This window comes from Rhipicephalus microplus, chromosome 1, assembly GCF_043290135.1.
Source record: "Rhipicephalus microplus isolate Deutch F79 chromosome 1, USDA_Rmic, whole genome shotgun sequence".
Lineage (NCBI taxonomy): Eukaryota > Metazoa > Arthropoda > Arachnida > Ixodida > Ixodidae > Rhipicephalus > Rhipicephalus microplus.
Window position 1 is genome coordinate 250939659 of NC_134700.1, and position 23430 is coordinate 250963088.

At 43.4% G+C, this 23430-nt stretch overlaps 1 protein-coding gene across 2 annotated transcripts in view; it reads right to left on the reverse strand.

Annotated features, from left to right (window-relative positions):
* Window positions 1–23430, reverse strand: part of ash1 (histone-lysine N-methyltransferase ash1) — a 69027-nt gene that overhangs the window by 40435 nt on the left and 5162 nt on the right. For both annotated transcript variants that reach the window (XM_075893132.1, XM_075893126.1), the window contains exons 3-7: window positions 18067–18498; window positions 11451–16419; window positions 8205–8688; window positions 3410–3568; window positions 409–486 (exon numbers count right to left, since the gene is read on the reverse strand). In XM_075893132.1, coding sequence (XP_075749247.1) covers window positions 409–486; window positions 3410–3568; window positions 8205–8688; window positions 11451–16419; window positions 18067–18498 — 6122 coding nt within the window. The remainder of the gene's footprint in view (window positions 1–408; window positions 487–3409; window positions 3569–8204; window positions 8689–11450; window positions 16420–18066; window positions 18499–23430) is intronic.

Sequence of the window (23430 nt, forward strand, 5' to 3'; positions counted from 1 at the left end):
TTTTTGCCCAAACTACACAAAAGTGCAGTACAAACAGGATTGTAGCTGAAGCATGTCCAATGCTACAGCTTTCTTGAATTACTGTGCTCTGGTTTCAGAAAATACCATGCTTCATACATGCGTACAACATAATTCATGTCTGCTTCGGTCTGTCACAGTAGGCACAAGAATTTCAGGGATCTGATTAGATGATGACATTTCCCTGGCACAAAATCTCAAATCACAAAGCTGCATAAAATAGGGGCAGCAGGACATGACCACGATTCTGGCCATAATCAGAAGTAAAACTGGAGCAATGCATCGTGTTAAATACAATCACACTCACAAAACAACCATGTTTGAACACCACTATTATAGTAACATGTGGAAGCATAGAAATTCAGAACATGATTTACAGGGGAAACCTACTTCAGATTTAGCGAGCTCAGCTGTTCTGGTAGTGAAGTCTCTGTACTTGCAACTTCCCCACCATCCTTGGACAAACTCCTGCAATGAAGTAAACAAGACAACAGCATCTCTTTAATGTAAATGCCATTAGGCATCGGCTTGTTCCAGATGACTAACAAGTTCTGACACTGTACGATCTTGGTTAGCAACTTAAACAATAATAATCACAGCAGCTAAAAAAGAGCATGGGAGCTATCAAATTCGTTCAAGCAAATTTCAGCAAATACAACTTTAAACTGGCTTTTCCTGGCTTCATAAACAAGAACGTTAAAAAAAGGCTCGCAAGGAGGGAAGTCCAACAGTCACTTTTTCTACCCAACAACACCTGCACTTATTTATTGTTATTTGTCTGCACATCATACAGATTACTATAATAGGCCTTTTTCTAAAAGTTGTAATTAGGGCAACATATACAAGATATTTCAAACTTTTTTGTGTGCTCGCTGGAATGTTAAAAAATAAACCAATAGCTTTAAAACCCTGAATGGGCCTTAGAGAATACTGTTATGTAAAATTCTTCACAAATGAATGTCCCATTATTTATTAATTATGAAATGACAATGAGAGCCTACCAAGAGTTCTATGTCAAAAAACTACAAAAAATAGCTCACAACCGATTTCAGTTTTGATATCAGCATAACCAATTATACCTGCATGACAAATTTCATCACCAAGTCCTCAACAACAGCACAAAAAAAAATTTTTAGACTCTTAAGCTAGTGGGGGTGCTGACACTCCCTGTAAAGTTGTTTGCGCTGCGTGACGCACGTCTTGCCCAAAAGCCGCATTTCGGGTTACAACTACCAGGTGGTAGGTGGCGTTGTGTTCGCGAGCGTTGATCACCACAATCATCATCATGGTATAGCGCCGGCGACAAATAGCCTTGGTAGCGGCGAGCGAGAAATAAGCTGGTCTCTTCTGCACGTGGCGGTTGCCGCGAACGGTTGTCTCTAGCGTGGGTTCCCGGTGCGTGGCACCACGGGTTATGGTCGGGGGCCCTTGTGGGAAGTCAAGCGTTGGCGATGCCGCCTTGGGTGTGTTATTGTGTTTGTGACGTTTTGGAGTGTATGGTAATATTGTGTAAGAATGTCCTAGTGTGTTCATCATGATTTATGTTATAATCATTCGGCAGATAATATCCTCGTTCAAAAAGTAGTTAAATAAATGTATGTTGTGGTTTGGTTTGGACCGACTGTGTCTACTTTGTCCGTTCATTCCAAGAGCAAGGTGGTGGCGCTCGCCAATTCGATACCCCACAAGCTTCGCCTGTCGAGCGCAATAGCAATATTCTGCCCCTAATGCATACTTCAACCACTTAGTGCATAGTTTTGACTGCACAATGTTACTTGATATGTTTGGATTATGGAATACTACAAGGTAATTGATAAAGTTGAAAGTAGCTTGTGTAAGCTTTGGAATATGGCTGCATTCTGCATAACGGGTAACGTTTTAAACCACGAGCAATCAGGCACATTACATCTTTTTCAACTTGCTATGCACCCACTACCTGTGTGCTTTAAACTATAAAGTCGTTGTGATAATCATGCGTTCTGACGCCCGATAAAAATGCACCCTTGTACCATGCAATATTAACACGATATTGCATGTTTTATTGTGAAGCCTGTATACAGGGCATGTGTGTTTGTAAAGCCTACAACATTTCCAAGCAGAGGAAGTTATTTTAATTATATTTCCAATCAGAGGCATGGCTATGTGGTACCGCGAACGGCTGGGGTTCGATCCTCACTTGAACCCGGAATTTTTTGTTGTTTATTTTATTTGAATTATTTGTGATTTTTTGGGTCACACACAAGATGATGATTTTTCGCTCACAACCATCGACTCCCACACCGACACCGAAATTTCTATAAAACGAGCTCTTCACTGCTATCGCGTTAATAGTTTCCCCTGTCACGCCCCCTCCAAAAAAGCCTCTTACCATGCAGCATAAGAAATTTTAATTAGACATTGGAAGATGTGAGCTCTATAAAGAGCATTATGCCACAAGAATTTTTCAAACTGGTTCATTTCAAGTTGAGAAAACAAATATTTTGAGGTGGAGCAAAACCATGATGTAGGGAGGTGAGCGTGAAACACTTGCCATTTGCCCAGTGTGGTTTTTCAAACCAAATCCCTTCTTTGCCCTCCTCGGCATCAGAGCCGGAGGATCACATAACACATGCGCATGAGCATGTCATGAGCATACAAGGTCACGCGTGCATTGATTTATCAATTCAAGCAACAGATACACAAACGAATGACACATCACTTCGAATAATTCTTGCAGTGTCACGTAAGTGCTACTGTGGGTGACGTCAGAGCAACATTGTCTATGTAGAGATGATTGGTTGATTTATATGTGAGGTTTAACATCCCAAAACCACCAAATGATTATGAGAGACGCCGTGGTGGAGGGCTCCGTAAATTTCGACCACCTGGGGTTTTTAACGTGCACCCAAATCTGAGCACATGGACATACAATTTCTATGTAGAGAGAGTCACGTCAAAGCAGAGATAACTACTTCGGGCCATTCCTTCTTGTATGTTCTCCCCTCCTATTTAATATTAAAGCAGCAAATTTACTGGATGGTGTATTCGTAAGCATGACTTCTCTGACACTTACTAGAAAATAGCAAAGGTTCCTCGTTGCAAATCGTTAGATGAACAAGCAGTTGTGACAGAGCTGTCAACATGTACATGTGGTTTTAGGTTTTTTCATTTTTGTGTGTATGTAAATATATTTTGTACACTTCGGAAAATAAAGGTAGTTGTAAGTCAGTGCATCTGTCTGTCGCCTTCATATTTTTTTGTCTTTTCACACAGTTATTCCTTCGCTGTGAATTAGAACGAACTAGCCCCCCCCCCCCCTCAACAAGCATTAGCACAGATGGTGCTGTTGAAGAGCCCAGAACTGAAAACAACCACACAAATTATCACCAGAAAGAAGAAGTCATATACTCACCCATCTTCTTTGAAGCAGCTTGAATAAAGACCTGCTTTCAAGTACTTCTTCTTTGGCAGCTGGTGTTCACGTCTTCTCCGCCGCCGGGTCCGATGTGTACCATCATCAGTCGAAGGCTTTGTTACTGTCACCACAGGTGTGTCATCTTGAGGTGGTTCACTAAGTGTAAGCAAATCAAAGCAGGGTTAAGTATGCAATACAGCTACATAATGAAAAAGAAAATTGTGTTGATGTATAGTAAGAAATATGTTCTTACTTAAACAGAACCTACACTGTTACGTGTCAGTAACACAATGTGCTTCCTAATATACACATATCTATGGTATCTGAAAGCATATAACTAAAGCGTAATGACAGTACATTTCATAACTATGGTACCTGAAAACAAACATAACTAATACACATTGAAAGCACATCTCAAAACCCATTTTAATGACAATTAACAACATAAAGTGGCTTGTCATAATGATTTCTAAAGCAACTTCATACATTAAAAGCAAAAGAAAACAGACTTAGTACTATTTCATTTGCTCAGCACTCATCCTTTCTTTTTTTTTTCTTAAACACCGATTTACAGTTATTACAACAAAGCCAACTTCTGAGTACACTGGCCGTATTAACACCACAACATTAAAGAGCCTGTGCAGCACAAAATGCTGCATCAGTGTCGGCATCAGTGGCATTGTCAGTGAAAGATCGGGCTTGTCTGCAAGTGAAAAGTCCTGACAAAGGTAAAGTGGGCTTGAGCCAGAGGCAAACACAGGCATCGTGCATAGCAGTCCAGCGTTCTACCACAAAGCCATTCCAGTGTTTGAAAATACTTTGGAAAGATACCCAATACAAGCATCCCATCAGAAGAAGACACGCGTTAGCAAATTCAAAGAAAATAATGGAAAAAAAAAACAATGTAACCTCAACCAAAATAACGTAACAGAGCCTGATGTTTCGGAACCAGGTGGATCGATCCCTTCTTTGGGGAGGGAGGGATGACGGCCATATTGTAGCCGCATCTCGTACACTTGCACAGCAGTCCTGACAGAACCAGACACCGTACAATGTTTATCTCTGAGTCATATGTAGTATTGTATGGCTGCAGCTTTCCGCAGAACTAATTTGTAATATTGCATGGCATAAGTGTAGAATCACAGAACACATCAAATCATGTTAATTGCATAATTAGTGAACGAGTCCACCAATTACAAAATACTCAATCATAATTAATCATTATCAACAGCAACAGCCCCAGCATATAAGGAAGTGCAAAACTACATGCAGAGTTTGTTCGTAAGAAATTGGGACTAACTAATCCAATCAGAACATACCATTAAAACTCCTTAAAATAGTCTCTAATAAGCCTAATATTACAGGACCTAGCTTAAGAATACTTCTGAGTGTTCTTCATTCAATCTCAATTATCAGTCAATAATCTAATTATTTTGTAGCAGCGCCTTCACTTTTGATGCGCTAACTTGGTAAAGAGCACTAAAGAAGCACATAAGCTTTCTTTGAAGTAGCAACAACCTCCGCCCCATTGTGATACACTACATCTTTGCAATGGGAAAAAAAGAAAAATGCCAGGCCTGCAGGGAACGCGAAGCACACTCACAGCGAAAGCTGGAAGAGCGGTCTTTCAGAGCCTTTTCTAAACACCCTTTGGGTGACTGCTACAAACGCACTTTCAGGGTACCCACTGCGCTATAAGTAATCATAATTTTCATGTAGTAAGCCAGCATTTACTATGCTATCCTTCGTCATTCTTCAGAGGAGCGTGGTATCCGCCATACACTTACAAGAAATTTTGTGCAAATTTTTTATGCAGTAGCTGACGATGACGAAAAATCATGCCTGAAGTGTGTATGCGCCACAGTTAATAGGTGTTCAAGAACAAGCTTTTGCAATAGGTTGGAGCATCTTACGACCCATTCGTTATGCAAATTGGCATTGTGTGGCATCTGATAGTTCATTTGCTGTTTTTTAAAACACTTCATAACTCATGCTAATGTGATTCCTCTCCCGACATTAAGCCTGCCTAAGGCAAGCTTGCAACAGAGTTTCAAGCACCAGCGTGGCTGTGCGGTAGAATACTGGGCTGGCATGCAGGAGACCCGTGTTCGAATCTCGCTGTGTCCTTGGTGTTTTATTTACTAAGTTATTTTCTTCTTTTGTGCGATAGTGGTTTCGGACACTGGCAGCAGCCATAAAAAAATTTAACTTTGAGCCTACACAGAACATGCTGAAAGGTCACAGCATAAGCTGGAGGAATGGCTCTCACAGAGCCTGTTGTGAACTCTCTCAGGACACCTACTGCAGATACAGTTAGGAGGTACCAATTACACAATAAATTTCACTTTGGTAAGTCGCAAAGCACCCATAATGCGTCTCAGACTTAATATGCCTACCTATGTAGGTGCGCACTTTGTTTTTGCAGCAACAGGTAAAAAATTACACTAAAATGCCATTATAACAAAGTTCATCTTACAGGAGCATAAATTTATTATATCTATTGCAAGACAATTTTTCATTTACTTCGTTATAACCAATATTTCATTATATCCGGTTTGTTATATCAAGGTTTGAGTGTATAACTTGTGGGGGTGTCAGCACCCCCTGTAGAGTTGTTCGCGATGCGTGGCGCATGTGTCTCGTGCAAAAGCCACATTTCAGGTTACAACTACTAAGAGGGAAGGTGGCGTTGTGCTCGTGAGCATTTATCGCCACCATCACCATCATGGTTAGAAAAATTCAGCACCAGCGGCGACGCCTGGCGGGAAGCCTTGGTGGCGGCGTGCAAGAAATAAGCTAGTCTCTTGTGGTGTGGGGCAGTAGCGTGGACAGTTGCCTCCTGCGGTGGGTCTGCTGTGGACGACACAGCATACCATCTACGGTGGGCCCACATGGTGAGTCAGGCGTTAGCAACACCGCCTTGTTTGTCATGTTGTTGAGTGTTGCTTAATATTGTGTAAGGACGTCTTAGCGTGTTGACCACGATTGATGTTATAATCATTCGGCCAACGATATCGTCGTTCTAAACGCCACCTACCACCTGGTAATTGTAACCTGAAACGGGGCTTCTGCGCGAGACACATGGGCCACGCGGCGCAAACAACTTTACAAGGAGTGTCAGCACCCCCAAAAATTGATTCGTTTTGTTGTAGCTGGCAAGCTTTAAACTACCCTCCACATATGCAGTTCACATGCAATGGTGTGATGCCTAGTGTGATTCTGCTCTTTCACCATGCCATATTACGTCAGTCGACACCATTCTTCGCCATAAATTAAAGGGCCACTCACCAGGCCCCATACCAAATTTTAGTTAGACAGTGGAAGTTGCTGGGTGTCTGATGAGGAACAATTTGCCACAAAAATTTTTTGAATCGGTTCATCACGAGCAGAGAAAATGGGTTTTTTGAAGCGGCGCGAAACAAGGATGAGAGGAGGCGAGCTCGAAACCCTTGCTGCTCCTCCGCATAGCCTTCGCAAGTCAAATCTCTTCCCCACCCTCTCAGACATCCGACCAAGAGATAATGTGCGCATAACGTGCCCAAACAAGTCCAACGCCCGAGCACACGAGCGGCGTTGCTTTGTTGGCCAGCGTTATTTTGTGGTCTTCTGCCTGTTTCTGCGGGATGGTTTGGAAACGCTAGCTAAGACGCGGTAGAATAGATGAGCAAAATGAGTGCGCGAAGACGTAGAGAGTTCCACGGCGGTCGTCTGCTCGATGCACTGACCGCAGGTACACGAACGCATGCAAAACACTGACACATTAGCCCCGCATCTCGTTGCTAATTCATGGGAGAAAAATGGAAAAAAAAGACGCTCACATTCCGTTATTGCGTTTCATTATTTATCTAGAACATTATTATTCTCTTCAAGCAACAAATTACATAAACTACACATGCCGTGTTAAATAATTTTCGCCATGTCAGGTGCCACTGTTTACAATGTCAGAGCAGAGTCGTCTACGCAGAGGACTAACGTCACATTGCCGTGTACATAGGGCCGTTCATACACGCACGTCATGCCCTCATTCTTTGGGCGTGCGCCGGCAGAAGGGAGGGGGAGCAGCGTTCATCTTGAAATTTAACCCATTTATACGGCGCGTAGCATTGCAAATTTTGGCAGATGTGATCATGAACGCCTCGTCTACACATTGCGCTTGTCAGCTCAAAATTCTCAAACTTAGTGAGTGGCCCTTTAAGCCTTTTCTCCCCCTCCTCCCTGTTGTGCACAATAGATACGATGGGCACCGAAAGCGATGTACTACACCACCTAATTTGGCTGTTGTCAGCTCAAAGCAGCACATGCTATAAAACATAATAAACTCAAACCTCATTCTTACAAAGTCACACCTGACACAAAAATACTTTGTTATACCCAAAAACTAGTTAAAAAATATATTTGAAGCACTGTACTATGACAGAGCTGTTCTTCATTTACTTCTTCATGACTGATGATTCATTATATCTGGGTTCGTTATATCGAGGTTTCACGTATATTTACGAGAGTGAGTTATGTCTGTACTGCCCTTTCTTTCTTCTAATCATGTTTAACATCACTATAATAATGTTTTACTCGGCAAATGAAGCACTATGAAATGTAACAATAGCAATCAAACAAGTTAAAAAGTAGTACGCCACACTTAGTGCTTACTTAGCCAAAGAGCTCATCTCGGCACTGTTCTTAGCAATTACAAATTAATGGGAGATGATGGTGAAGTCAGACCACGCTGGTACTTTTGAAAAGCAAGCAGAGAACTGAAACACATGCATTAAAATGACCAAAGCACGATGCCAACCTGCTCGTAGAAGCTGGAGCCTTGGCTGACATGCTGACCGTCTTAGACTTCTTCTTTGGTGGCTTGCCACCAGAATTTACTGGACATAGGCCTGTAGGCCGAGCAGATGAAGGAGCAGAAACAGATGCACCTGGCGCAGCAGACAACGAAACTGCAGAAGGCAATGTGCACAACGATTCGCTGTCAGATGCAGGTGTCATGGGCAGTGCAGAGGGCTTCTTGAGCTTGATCTTCTTGTTTCTCGGGGCACCCTTCAACATCTTTGCCTTGCGTTTCGCTGCTGCAAGCATCCTTGCCCTGGTCTTGGTATTTAGAGGTCGCCCCACCTTCCTCTTTGTACCAGCTACAACAACTGCTTCAATAGCTTCTGCAATAGTATCAACTGGCAAGGATTCCTCTTGCATTTCTTCTGGTGCATCAACTGGTAGTGATTCCTGCAGTATTTCTAGTGGAGTATCGTCAATGTTTTCACCCTTTGTGGACTCTGCAAATAAAACATTCACTTCTTTTTTTTTCGCTGTAACATCACACAAGTTGCTGAAATTAATGTTCTCCTTCCAATCTCAATTATTAATGACCTCATTCCTATACCCAATGCACAACACCCAACACCATAATGAACCCACATAGTCTTTTTTATTATTGTTTTACTACGACAGCAGCTAGAAGTGTAAACCTAGATTTGTTCTGCCTGTCCATACCTTACTTCAGTCACGTCAGCAATAATGGAAGCCATGATTATTTTCATCATGAAGGCACTTTCAGTTTCTCAGCTTCACCCTTGGCATACAACAGATGAACGTGAGACATTGCCAGTTGCTAACACTACATGCTCACATGGCATGGCATTTCGAGCCACGATTGAGTACCAGTAAATGTACAGTATACTCTCGAGAAACAAAACCTGAAGAGATCAAGAAAATTTGTTCCATTTAACAGGAGTTACGTTTACTGAGAGATGGACAAGGGTGGAGAATTCAAGTATGAAACCAATTGTGAAAAGGCAGTTGTTCTATTTGAGCAGCAGTTCCATTTAACAGATTTTCTGTTTACTGAGAGTACTGTCTCTGCTCTGTGCAGTGACACATCAAACTGCAACAAAATACATGTGTGTGCATGTCTGCTTGCAAGTTCGTTCGTGTGTTTGCATCTGTGCAGTTCATGTGTTTGCATCTGCATCTGTGCATCTGTGCAGAGTGGCAACACTGGCATGTAGCTCTCATTCTACTGATCCTGCAGCCGCAACTGCCTCTTGAAGCTTCATCAATACATAGCAAAGGTGTATAGAGAGGTGCCATTACTACCGACCACATACATCTGGTTCTTAGCCAGAGAACTATGCAATACTCACACACTCCCAAACACCTAATTTTTAAGCGCAATGACTGGTATGCATAACTGCTCGAGCTAACCATGCCATGCAGTAACGAATACAGTCTCTTAAGATAATGTTGACTCGGATCTAAGAATTCGAGTTGAATCACGCCGATACGACTTGAACTGATGACAGTGGGAATAAGAGCATTTGCATTAATTAACCCTGAATTGTTCATCTGTGAGTACTATACATTTACAAGAAAGCAAAATTTAAACATGCTCTACTGAGATGTCATTTTTAACAAAAAATGCCACAGTGCCTATTACCGTATTTATTCGAATCTAGGCCGATAGTTATTTTTCAAATTTATTTGTATCAAACTGTAGGGTCGGCTTAGATTCGAGGATTTTGAAAAACACACCATTTTTCATTGAGAAAAGTAGTGCGCAAACAGTGCCACCTAGACGGTATTGTAACCATTAGTAGCCGAGCCAACACCTGGCTTAAAGTACACACCTGAAGCCGCCATGTTGATTGTTGCGGTAAGTGTTGAGGCGAGCGGTTAGTCATTTAAAGTCGCGCTTGGAGTGGTCTGTGTGTGGCATACCTCAACGGCGCCAAACAGGTGGTGTCATTATAGTGCTGCTTATAAAAGGAAAGTTGTCCTAGCCGCGGAGTTATCGTCCAACATTCAAGCCGGGCAGGACTTTGAGTGGATGAAAAAAATGTGCATTGCTCGAGGGGCTGCAGCGTGGGACAACATCCCAAAAACATTTGATTGTGTGCCTGTTTAAGAAGTGCGACATATCTAATGCACTTGATGACCCCGAGGATTGCGCACTGTCTGAAGACAGCGACAACGACTCGGAATGAGCGCAGCATTGGCAAGCACGACACCGTTATGATACGAATAACAAGAAGCAGTGCGAAAAAAACGACAAAGAAACACACATAAGAGGACTAGCAGCTGTATGTTTCTTGAGTTGTTTGCATCATGAACCAACTGTTTTGTTTAATTTTCATGTTCAATAAATGTTTTCTCTTTGTGAACGTTGATGATGATTTTATATGTGGTGTTTAACATCCCAAAACCACCACATGAATTGTGAACGTTGCCTTCGCTATTTCGTTCGGCCTATTTTTTCTTTCTTTTTTTTCAGGCCTCGGACTTATGGGTGTCGGCTTAGATTTGAGGTCGGCCTATGTTCGCCTGAACACAGTATTCTTACATGTTCATGATATTCAATGGTCTATGGTTTCATATTCAACACATTATTAGCTGTTACACATGAACATAGGCAGAGCATACAGACAATTGGGAAAAGTGCTAGCTCGTTTAAAACAAAAATTTGGCCATAGTTGAGGCAGCGATGTTCCACCAGGGCTCACTCATTCACTCACCAACAGGACAAAACTCTATGTACTTGCAGGAGTATAAACTTCAGGACAGAACATGCCAAGTATCGCTCAACATTAATAATTTGAGCGTGGTAATGCACCCCACATAATCTTCGAAATGGACGCATTTGTGCATATACTTCAAAGGCTACAACAGATAGCTGTAGTGAAGAAAGACACTACGTACAAAAAAAGGCCATTCTACCAGAACATGGAAGCACCAAGTGTAAAAGCCTACTGCTCTCATAGTAGAAGAGTTCAACACAAGTAAAATTACTCAGACCTGCTAGAATGTAACCGTAACATTGAACCACTGAGTCTCCTCCCTTCCTATTTTTTTTTAAAGGCAAATCATAACATTCATTCTGGATCTGTAAGCCCACAAATGTGAAATAAAATCCACTTCCTGTAAGCTTCATTCCTGAATTTTTTTGTAATCCCATCATGAACATTTCCATTTCAAAGTAAGCTAGCTGTCCAATCAATGAGAGTCACGGCCAAAACACACAATTGCAATATGTGCCACTTACCCAAATCATTTGGCTTGGCACTTGCACAAGGCTTGCTCGAAGCTGGCCTCACCTGCTTCCTTTTTCTGGCTTTGCTAGATTTCAGAGCTCTCTTTCGTGGCCTTGCTTTTTTCGGCTGTGATGGAACTTCCTTTTTCACCTTCTCTTCCACATCTTCAGGGTTCTCTTGCTCAAGGTCCTGAGCCTTCAAATTAATAACTTTGACTTTCTTCTGCTGTGATGAACGTTCATTTTTCACCCTTTCCTCTGCATCTTCAGAAATTTCTTGCTTGAAGTCTACAGCCTTCAAACTGACATCTTTAACTTTTTTTTGCTGCGCAGGACCTTCATTCTTCAAAGTTTTCTCCTTAACCTCAAAATTCTCTTGCTTGTGGTTTTCTACTGCTTGCAGGCTGATATTTTTAACTTTTTTCGGCTTCAGAGCACTTTCATTTTGCTTCTTAACCTCAGCATTTTCAGACCCTTCCGGCTCCTTGCTTTCTTCGGTTTGTATGTCTTTGTCACTCGCTTCGCAGTTGTCTTTAGCGGCATCCACTGTGGCTTCCGATTTTTTAGCATCACTGAGAAGCTCATTTTTCACTGGTTTTACCGCTAATTTTCGCCTGAAAACTCTTTTCCTCCTATAACCTTTTGACCTTCTGGAGCTTCTTGGCTTGCTAGGACGCTTAGACAACTCTGTTTTGGACAATTCATCACTGACAGCTACTCGATCTACACCTGTTTTCTCATCATCTTTGCCTTCACTATTAGCTGTTTCTTTGCATAGTGGTTTGCTCCCACTATTGCTTTTGTCCTTGTTAGCACTTGCTTTCAGTTTACTGTCCACTCTTATCACTGGCGTGCTGTCCATATTTTTATTACTGTCTGATGTGGGATCTTTATTTTCTTCAAGTTTCTCATCTATTTCTGTATCACTGCTCATCTTGTCTTTGTCATCAGTAGTACACTCACTGGTCTTCCCAGGCTTGCCTTCGCCCTCAGAAGTTGTTTTGAACTCCTCCTGGCAGTCTGTTTCTCTTTCAACACTGGCATCAGCTTCAGCTTCAAGCAACGTTTCAGACTGTTGATGCCTTTCCGAAATATTTCCAGGCCTCTCACAATCTTCTGTGACAGAGCTAACTGCTGCAAAAGTGTCAAGGGCCAGAAGTTTTTCCGTTGATGCTGACCCCTCGATTGCATCAGCAGCCCCGTCCACAGCCTCATCACAGGCAGATGTGGCAACAAGACTCTTTTTCGATGCGACCCTTCTTCGCTTGACCTTCACGAACCCAGTCCTGTTCCTCATCTTTCGTTTCCTATGCCTCTTATTGCCCGCCAAATCATCTTCGACTGGCACATCCTTGCGAACACGTTCTTTCGATCGACGTGCCCGTTCAACAGCTTTTAGCAACTTCTGTTGCTTTTGCTTCAGAAGAGATATTTTTTTCAGAGGATTTTCAGGATCGCTATCGTCCTCAACAAACATCACCGCTTCATCATCATCACATCCATCTGCTTGTTGGGCAACTAAAGCAGATAGAGGAATGTCATCATCATCATCTAGATTAGAAGATGGCTGAGTCTCTGTGTTTTCCTCGGTTGGAAATTCAAGCTTGGGCTCCCGCAGGAACTGCAAATTGGACTGAGGCTGCACCTCCGAGTGAGACTCACATTGGGAGTCGAACAGAGGCTCGGAATCTGGCTGGGGATCGGTCTGCGATACAGTCTGCAGTTCGATCTGGGACCTAGTCTGGGATGCAGTGTCTGATTCAGTCTGGGATTCAGTCTTGGATGCCGTTTCGGATTGCACTTGGGACTGCGTCTGAGGATCAGGCTGTATATCTGGTTGAGATGCTGACTGTGGTTTAAGTAGGAGATCATCTTGGGATTCACAGTCTTGGGATTCAGGCAGTAAAACTGGTTCGCTTTCAGGTTCCACCCAATTGCTTGAATCACTCCTGTGACTCTGCTTGACAGGAGACTTCGATCTGGACCTTAATTTTTCATTCAGCTTGGCTGAATTAAGAGTCTCATTGAACTTCTGGATGCAGCTCTCGATAGTGTCATCAACAGGTGAACTAGTAGTGTTATTAGAATTACAAGACTTTTTCTTTCCAACTTGGTATGACTTCTGTTTTCTACATTTAGGTCCAGGTTTTCTCTTGAATCCTCTCATATCCTGTGGTAAAGGTTCTAATGAGACAATAGGGTACATGGCTTTTTTTGCTGCTTTAGTAAGGACAGGTATTTCACAGCGTGGCAAGCTGGGCATTGCTTCAGCTGGGCTACTGGCATTTTTCTTGCTTGCATCTGCAGTGCCAGTTACTACAAGGGCATGCTTACTTTGGCTCTTTTCCAATACATCCACACATTCTTTGCCTGCTTCTTGAGCCTTGTCTTCACTGAGTAGACAATGTCGCTTTTTGAGTGGAAGGCAACGGTCCCCAGAAGGTGGTGCCAATATATCTGGGGGTGACTCGGGCACTGCTGAAGAAGGCTGCGACTGCTTCTTTGCTTTTGCCTTCTTCCCAGGCATTGTCTTAGGTTCTTCTTTTTCTTGTTTTCGAACCTCAGCCTTACTTGCGTTGCTCATCTGTCGCAACGGCCTTTCAGAGGTGCGCTTGGGACGCAAGTACTTTACTGGCTTAAAAATTGCCGGTATGTCATCGATGTTGACAATGTGCAATGATGCTTGCTTTGAGATGAAAACAGAAGAAAGTGCCTCAACAAGGGCATCAACGGATTCAGAGGTCATTGTGGCTGCTAAGCGTGCAGACTTCCGCAAACTAGTACGACTATGTCGCAATGGCTGCTGCACAAAACGTTTCTTTTTCAGTTTTCGCTGGTACATGTGTAGTAAGTTAGTCTGCTCCTCAATGTTGCATTCTCGAAGTAACATATCCACATCAACAGAGTCATCAACACCTTCCTTTTTTGCACTTGTCCTGTTCTTTCTTGTTTCAACTATATCAGAAGTTTTCATTGGTACATTTTCAATACAAGTCTTGGCTCTATCCACTGTATCTTCTTTCTTCACAGAGTTGCTTGGAAATGGCTTCAGATCTGACGTCTCGCTCCCAGTACTTGACTGCAATGAATCTAGGCCAGAATGCTTGTCTTCATGCCTGTCCCTCCGCGCATGCCGCAACGTTGGCCTCTCCGCTTTTGCTGAACCCAACTTCCGTGTAGCGTTTGACTTTGGTCGCCCTCTTCTGCGAGCTGGCAATGGTTTTTCTATAGTCTTGCAAATATCAGTATCTGCGTTCCCAGAAGAAGCAGAGGCTTCGTTCTTGTCCTCTTGAGACAATAAAGTTGAACATGGCAAAGGGGCTGTTTTCATTTCACCGGGTTCCTCTAGAGCCATGTTAGGGTGTTTCTCAGCAACCTTTCTTTGGACTGAACTTTCTTCACTCTCTACTGTCATATCATAGTCACTTGAAGTGCCCATCATGTCCTGAAACTGCGTGCTGATTGAGTCGTGCACCTTTTGCACCAGTTGTTGAAGTTCACGGTCCCCAGACTCTGTCTTTCCACCATTTGGTGCAGCGGTCTTTAAGGTAGCACTCCGCAGTGGCCTTGTATTAACATTGGATGGGGGCCTCCCCATTCTAGATGGCCTCAGTACTCTCATTTGTGCTGGCAAACTCTTTGCAGCAGCTTGCTCCTCCCCATCTCGTTTCCTTCTTCTAAGCCGTGGTGGAGACACAGCGATTACTTCCTCTGTGGTTTTCTTTTCTTTGCTGCTGCTGACCCTCTTATAACGCTTCTGACTGCTCAAAGAACAAGACAGGACCGGAGGACACTGACTTTCTTCACTGCTTCTTTCCTTGTCATCGCCAGTACTAGTGTTATCACTTCGACTGCAGGCGGGAGCTTGTGGCTCCACAACCATGCAATCTAAACGAGGAGGTGTAAGCTGAGGGGGTGTAAGTTGGGGAGGTGGAGGTGTCGAATTCTTTATTACCTCTGCCTTTCTTCTGGCCTCCCCATCTGACGTTCGACAAGGAGAGATTCGCTCCAAAGGAGGTTTCTCTGATGGTGACTCAGAAAATCCATACCTTTGCACCTTACTCCCTAGAGGCACTGATTGCTGCAAATTTTCAGAGAAACTAAGAGCGTGTTCCAACGGTTCCTTCGGCAGCAAGTTTTCAGGTGTATCTGTAACAAGCAGATGTGAGGCATCACAAGGGCTTTTTGTAGTTTCCGTAGTGTTAGCAGTCAGAACGTCGAGTCTGCTTTCAGGCCCATGCTGCTTCGTGTCTTTCACTGTGCCCACATCAGGCAATTTTAAGCGCTCCAGGCGAGATACACTAGGTGGCCTTTCAGGAATGCTTGAAAGCACTGCATCACTGCATGCAGTGACAGCTGGCACCTCCTGCATTAGGTGTTTCTTGTCTGCTTCCTCGTCGTGGCTAATAACACGTGCTGGTGAATCTTCACGACAGCTACCCCGATGTGGCGAGTCGCCATGGCAACTCGCCCTCTGAGGGGATTCTCCACAAGACTGGATCCCGCTGTCAGGTGAAACATTTGCCGAAGCGTCCATGTTCAGATAAGGCAACGGCTGCCCCACAACTGTGCTGCAGTCACTTGCCATGGAGGCTGGCTTTTCTGCATTCCCCATCACATCAGAATTGACCGGTACTGCAGTGTTCAACTCTGATTTTTTTGCACATGGCTGAAGTGGAGACGAGACACCGGTATCACTGCTCTGATAAGCATGATATCCACCGGATTTTAGAGGCGTACGGCACGTTGAATAATCTGACACACTGCATGAGCTTTCAGAGTCCGAAGAGCTCGAAGAACTGCTTGAGCTTGAACTTGACCCCGAGCTCGAACCAGAACCTGAACCAGAGTTTGAACCAGAGCTTGAGCTTGAGCCAGAGCTTGATGAGCCACTGCTTGATGAGCGGGAGCTGCTGCACGACCGCGATGTCTTGCGAGAAGAAGACGTGTAACTACACGTTGAAGGATCCTGATCTGCCACCTGCAAGCAAGCAATAGGAGTCTTACACAGCGAGTTGAAAAAGGTAAATCCCACATGATGCAAGTAAATATAGCCCAGACAGTAATTCCATTCCCAGGGCACCTTAGTCAATGTCACGCAAAAATGCTGCATTATTAGAAACGACTTGGTTTAAATTTACAAACTGCCCTCTGAGATCTCTGATGTTATATGTCTCACTATCATAAGTTCATTATTAGCAGAGAAAATCAAGATTAAACTTTTATTTTTAAATTTCGCCACAAGATCAACCCACGTGAGCTCAAAAATTTCAAAATGTATTTTTTGTATTTTGGCAACAGTGGCTCAATGAAATTGCCTGAAACTTCGTAATCTAGTCTATGGCACCCACAGATGACAATGTACTTCATTTTTATCAATTAGAAGCAATATAAGACCCAGTAGACACCTTCAAAATCTGTGATGTCATGGTGTATGGTGCGGGAATTTTCAGGTGGCATTTTCATTCGCATTTTCTTTTTGTGCATTTTCTCGTTTACAAAGTGTCGTGTCGCAGAAAGAGTGGTGCCTTTGGGATTGTGAAATTGTACTTTACTAATACGCAAAAAGATTGTTGAAATCTTTAGTGTCCCTTTAAAGCATGCAGTTTGCCATTCAGCAGATCTTGTCACTATTTTTTGTTACATTTTGGCTAATTATATAATTAAGTTATAAATAAACACACAAGAAAACTCTTAACAAGAAATCTCTACGGCACAATGAAAAAAACGTCCTATTTAGAGTGCCTGATTGTTGCACATATCGCACAACAGTAACTGAATAAGCGACATCATAGGAGTCTTAGTTTCAACAAACACCTGCATTTGTCAAGGAAACTGCTTTTCTTGACAGTGCCTACAAAATGTGTTTATAAAGGTCTCACCATGAATTTCAGAAACGTGTCCATGACATCAATGAAACTAAGCACAGGTTTTAGCAGTATATAAATGTGTTACCCAAAATCATAACACAGAACCTGCTAGGTTACCAAAGCAAAAGTAGTAGTGTCCATAAGGAAAACTGAAACACAATGATGTTACGATGACTACAAACATATTTAAAGTTTTTGATCTATACAAAAAACAGTACTGGGATGCAGTTCTCCACGTGTCCACCTTTTGGACTGTCCGCTTTCTAGTGATTGGCTGGAGCTTGGCAAGAAGCACACCCGCTGTTTTCGGTCCTTCTTCCACAACATCATTTTAAAGTCACAAAGCTTTCACAACTCTCACTGCAAATGAGAGGGACGAAATGTGCTTCATTGCAACTAATGCTGCCTCCAGAGATTCACTTCTGAATGCACATCTCGAAGCGTGGCTGCCCGCCTAACGTACCTGGCAGGTCGGTATGCATTCCCTGGACCATTCTCAAACACCTGAACTCATTCATCAAAAGTCCAAACTTGTCAAGTTTATTCAGGTGTTCTGTTCTTGCACATTTCGTTCACTTTCTTTCTCTTCACACTGGGAATGTGCTAGCGGGTTCAGTGCATCGATGTGGTCAAGAGCGCCATAATGTCAGGGCTTGCCGCTTTTTTGAGTGACTGAATCAACTCCACCGAAGTGGACACGTCCACAAGGCAGACACATCAAGAATAGCTCCCTTGCATACAAGTCCCTCATTGCTCACCTTTCCTTTCCTCTTCTCCATGCAAGAACAGCGCGGCTGGCGCAGCCCTCCTGCATCCGTAGGGCTCCGTGAACGTCTCCGTCTCCGGCTCTTGTGCTGCTTTATACGAAGCCGTACTGCAGCTGAGCCATTAGCCGAGCCACTGCTCGCACCAGCTGCCGACGTCATGCAGGCAGAGTCTTCGGCTTTTGACACACGTCGAGCAGCAATCCGAAGTTTGAGTGGGTCATGCGTCTGCTCGGGCTGGCGTACAATGGCAAACTCGCAGTTAGCTGGAAGGGAGCTTTCTTCATCTGAGCAGCTAGCTGATGAGCATGAGCTGGAGGACGAGGAGGAACACGAGGATGATGATGAGGATGATGACGAACACGACGATGCATCACTGCTCGCCTCGCTGCTCACGCTACTGTTGCTTCGAGCCCTCCTGCGATGCTGCAATAAGTTGAACAACATGTGTTATTGCAGTTTATAACAAAAATGGACCCCAAACACAATAGGTGTATTCTGTGCCATACTGACAGCAAGTTATAAAACAGCATTTCGTGGAGCTTGATAGTCAAGTTCATTAATCATGAATGTTAGACACTTAGTATTCTTTCTTTATAGTTGCATTTTGCTGTGCTCCTATGGGCAAAACCTTGTTTTGCCACATGATATTTTCACGGTTTGCCTCAATCTGTGCTTATTGTCTCTGTTTATGAAAGCAGTTCTTCCCAGTGGCACAAGGCAGCTGCTGTTGTTTCCAAATTGCACATAGACAAATGACTGGGAGTACAAAAATTGGCAAAAGCTTCAGAGAACAACTAATTATTACGATACAAATTCTTTGAATGTGGACGTTAGGCAGGGTTGGAGGGAGACGAGGAGGAAGAGGAGGTTTGAAATAAAGAAGATGGCTGACACGCCAGCCTAGTACTGTGTATTATTACAAATTGGCGCAGCCGCGTATACTTTCTGTGCGGACATTCAAGATGTGGGTGGACTTCACCATTGGAGCAAATGAACGCGGTGGCATCCGGATCTTGACCGCAACGCCTCAAGACGAAGAGGAACTAGCACTTCTGGAAGCAGTGAGCACTAACGCATTTGTTTCCTATATAAGCACTAAAATGAAGCTCACTCCAGACCATTTACTTGCTAAAAGAACGGTGAGGATCAACATGAAACTCCAGGACCTAGGAACCCAGCGTCAACCCATGACACCTGCTGCAAGGAATACCGGGGCCACACGAGCTGAGGAACGACACCCGCTTGCAAGCTGGAGACCTACTGCAACATCCGTATCCTTTTTGACCGCCCAGGGAGGCTCAGACCATGGCGAAGAGCTAGATGACGTAACAAATAACTAAATAGAGAGGGTCTCGGCTTCCACCCGACGACATCAAGAGAAGCTGTTTATTTGTCTCATACAAGTCTATTATACATATCTGTTTTTGTGGATGGAAAGAAACGGAGTGCGTTAGTTGACAGCAGAGCAAGCGTCATGGTTATTAACGCAAATATTGTTGAGAGGGTGAAAGTAAAAGAGGGAAGACCAGTAGAAGTACACGGATACGATAAAAGACGAGATGTTCACGATAAATGGACTTGTATAACCATATCGTGTCTCGGCAACACTGTCACTGCGCAAGCACTGGTACTCGACGGAGTTCCGTATGAACTACTGCTTTCACGTCCAATCATCAGTGCACTTCGCCTTAATATCTACCGGACAGGCGAAATTACCACAGAAGAAAAGCGCCGCGGTATCAACGCTGCAATTTCGTCTTCAAGGACTCCGCGGAAACCATCGTCAGGTGAAGATGTTAGGACGCTTTACCCGAAATTGCTGTGCCTGAAAGGATATCCTAGAGCAACTACGAAGTTTGAGGTTCCATTCCACCTCAGTAATACAACGGTAGTGAGAAAAAAGCCCTATTAAATGTCACGAGAGAAGAAAGTGTGGCTTCAGAACGAGATTCAAAAGATGTTGGATGTGCAGATTATCCGCGCATCCACGTCTACGTTCGCTTCACCCATCACCATTGCACCAAAGAAAAATGGAAGTCTTCGACTTTGCACAGACTACAGACAAATTATTAAGCAGACTGAGCTTTTTTCCGTTTCCTACGCCACGTATAGACTCTATCATAAATGACACGAGTGGCTGCAGAGTTTTCTCGCGCATTGACCTATGTAAATGTTTTTGGCAAGTTTCGATTTCTGAAAAGTGCAAGAAATATTCTGCCTTCATCACGCCCTTTGACATCTATGAGTATAACCGACTTCCATTTAAATGGAAGAACTCACCCGCTTGGTTCCAGAAAATGATGAACGACGTCTTGCGACCGTTTATCGGGAAGCTTTGTAACGTCTACATAGACGATATAATAGTATACTCCCGCAACGAGGAAGAACACTCAAACCATCTGGCTAGAGAACTTCAAGCACTTTGTGACGCCGAGCTCAAAATTAGTGAAAAGAAGAGTGAGTTTTTCCAAAGTAAAGTGGTGTTTCTTGAAAGAGTATTTGACGGCCGAACCAAGACAACAAAACAGGAATCAGTCGAACGAATCGCAAAAATGCAGAAGCCATACGACTTGCACTCTTTGCGGCTATTTCTGGGTCTTGCAGGGCATTTCTGGCCATTCATTAGAGATTATGCGACCAAAACCAAATGCCTCACAGAAATGACTAAAAAGAATGTGCCATTTCAGTGGGCAGCAGAGTGTGAATCTGTTTATCACAGCCTTGTGACCATTATTTCATCGGATCCGGTCCTGACCCTTCCAGACTTCAAGTTGCCCTTTGAACTGAACACCGATGCTTCTTATTATGGCACAGGCGCAGTGCTTTACCAGAGAGATACCGACTCTCCACGGAGCCGTCAACAGAGGGTCGTCGGGTACTATTCGTACACCTTTTCGAAAACTCAACTAAACTACACGACTACAGAGAAGAAAGCCTTGGCAGTCTTAATGGCCGTAGGCTATTTTAGACCTTACCTGAACGGCAGGAGCTTCAAGCTCTTTACGGATCACCAAGCCTTAATGTATATCCTTAACCTCGCCGAGCCTTGAGGAAAAATTGCTAGGTGGGTGAGTGAACTCCAGCAGTTTACTTTCATGGTCCACCACAGGCCTGGAGAACACCTCAAGGACACAGATGCGCTTTCAAGACATGCGCTAATTCCTGATCATAAAAATGTCAACGCAACATTGTTGTGGGAGGGAACTGAAGAACTTAAGTTCCATAACGGAAAGTTCAGAGTCCCAGAAACAATGGTGCCTCTAATTTTGGAGCTCTATCACGACTCCCCGCACTCAGGTGGACATGACAGCTTTTGGAGGACATATCACAAGATTCGTCAGCGTTTCCAGTGGAAACACATGAAAGAGGACGTTCAACGGTATGCTCAGTCTTGTCATCAATGTCAAGTTCACAAAGCCAAGTACCTTCAGAGAACAGACGAGATGGTTTTGCCTCAACATTCTGACGTACCATTTGAAGTCATTCATCTGGATTTCGCAGAGCTCAAGAAGAAGGCTGCAGGAGTAAGAAGAACGCAGTCTTTCCTAGTGGCAATAGACCAGTGCACAAGAATAGTGACAGCACGGCCGGGAAGGGAAGACGCAAATAGTGTGATCGCTCTTTTGAGTCGAGAGATGTTCAAGAATACGAAAATAGTAATATCAGACAATGGGCCAGCGTTTATCAGTCAGCGTTTGCAAGATTGGGCGAAGGAACGAGGAGTTGTATTGCGACGCTGCGCTTCGTACCATCCTGCAGGAAATGGCATGGCTGAAAGAATAATTCGAGATTTGAAGTAGTTCATTTCAATGTATCCAGGTTTTCAGGGTGGATGGAAGTGCTGCTTGGAGGCAGCTGTCACTCATCACAATCGGTCGCACACTGCGAGCATCGGCTGTAGCCAATATTTTGCAGCTTTCAAAAAGGTACCAGTGCTTCCTGCTGATCAAGAACTTTGCATTGCAGACTGCCTGCAATTGTGCGAAAAACGAAAAACTTCGGAAGCCTACCAGCGATACCGGGAAAGTATGAAGAGAAACTTTCACCGTCGCCACAACACGCGGATACCTCAGATACAACTGAACGATCTGGTGCTCGCCAGAAAAGGCCTGCCCGGCACAAAGCAGGTGTACATGGGACCTTATCGCGTGGTGCAGATCACAGTGCAACATGGCGTTCTCAAAAGGGTCGGTTACACCAACGACGGTGTGCTGGAGTTTGCGACCATTGGAAACGTTTTCATGTACCACCCCAGGAGGGATGAGTCTTTAAAGAGGGGGAGTGTACGTGGACGTTAGGCAGGGTTGGAGAGAGACGAGGAGAAAGAGGAGGTTAGAAATAAAGAAGATGGCTGACACCCCAGCCTAGTACTGTGTATTATTACATTCTTGTGTATTCATTACACCTCATCTGAACGATGAAATTGCCACCGTATGTGGCATAGTTATGTTTACAATAAAGCAGGGCTAATAACTCGGCTACGTTAGTGCATACCTTCTGCAGATAAGTGAACCAAACTGAGTGCATTATTTGTGTTTTCTATTATCATTTCCTTTTAGTGGATATTATTATCACATTTTATATCATTCCTTGTGAAGCCAGGTGGCACACTTCTGCATCATGATCTGTTTCTGATACTTTATTATTTCCTTGTTTTTTTTTTTTATGAATTCACTAGTGGGTACACCCAAACGTGATCGATTTATTATTGCCATGCTCAGAGCTTGGGATAAAATGTTTTAAAACTTTGACGTAACCTGTCAAAAAGACTTATTATTTGTCATTAACTTATGTTAAAGGGTCCTCACTAAAATATTCAACTTGAAACATACTCGCATACCCAAATTTAACAGCGAGTTGATCACTAAACTGGCTAATGAAAGCACTGATTTCTAGTAGAAAAGAAATGTGGGTAAGAGCATGATTGAGTGAGGCTGGACATTATTGCTCCCCACCATTTTAATATAATTTCGCCTTTCACCAAAAATAATCACTAGAATTTTCCACTAAAGCAAAACCTTGGCAAAACGTAAGCATTGGTTTGACATTTTCATAACAAGGCTGAAGCACAAAATGTGAAGCAACGGTTGAGCTTTATCGATAGATCTTGGTTTGACTAATAACCAGCAAGCATCCTTAGCGACATTACGTAGAGTTTGTTTAGCAGATTAAATGTTAGATATTCACATATCTCTGCCTTAATATAAGGACTCCAATTAGATACCTTTTGTGTTATCTGCTTTTCACTAACATCATTATACCACACCTGCGTTATAGCTTTCTGCAGTTCTACAATAAAGTGCAATTCAAAAGTATAGCTGCTTTCAACTATGAAGAATTATACAGCAGTCACAC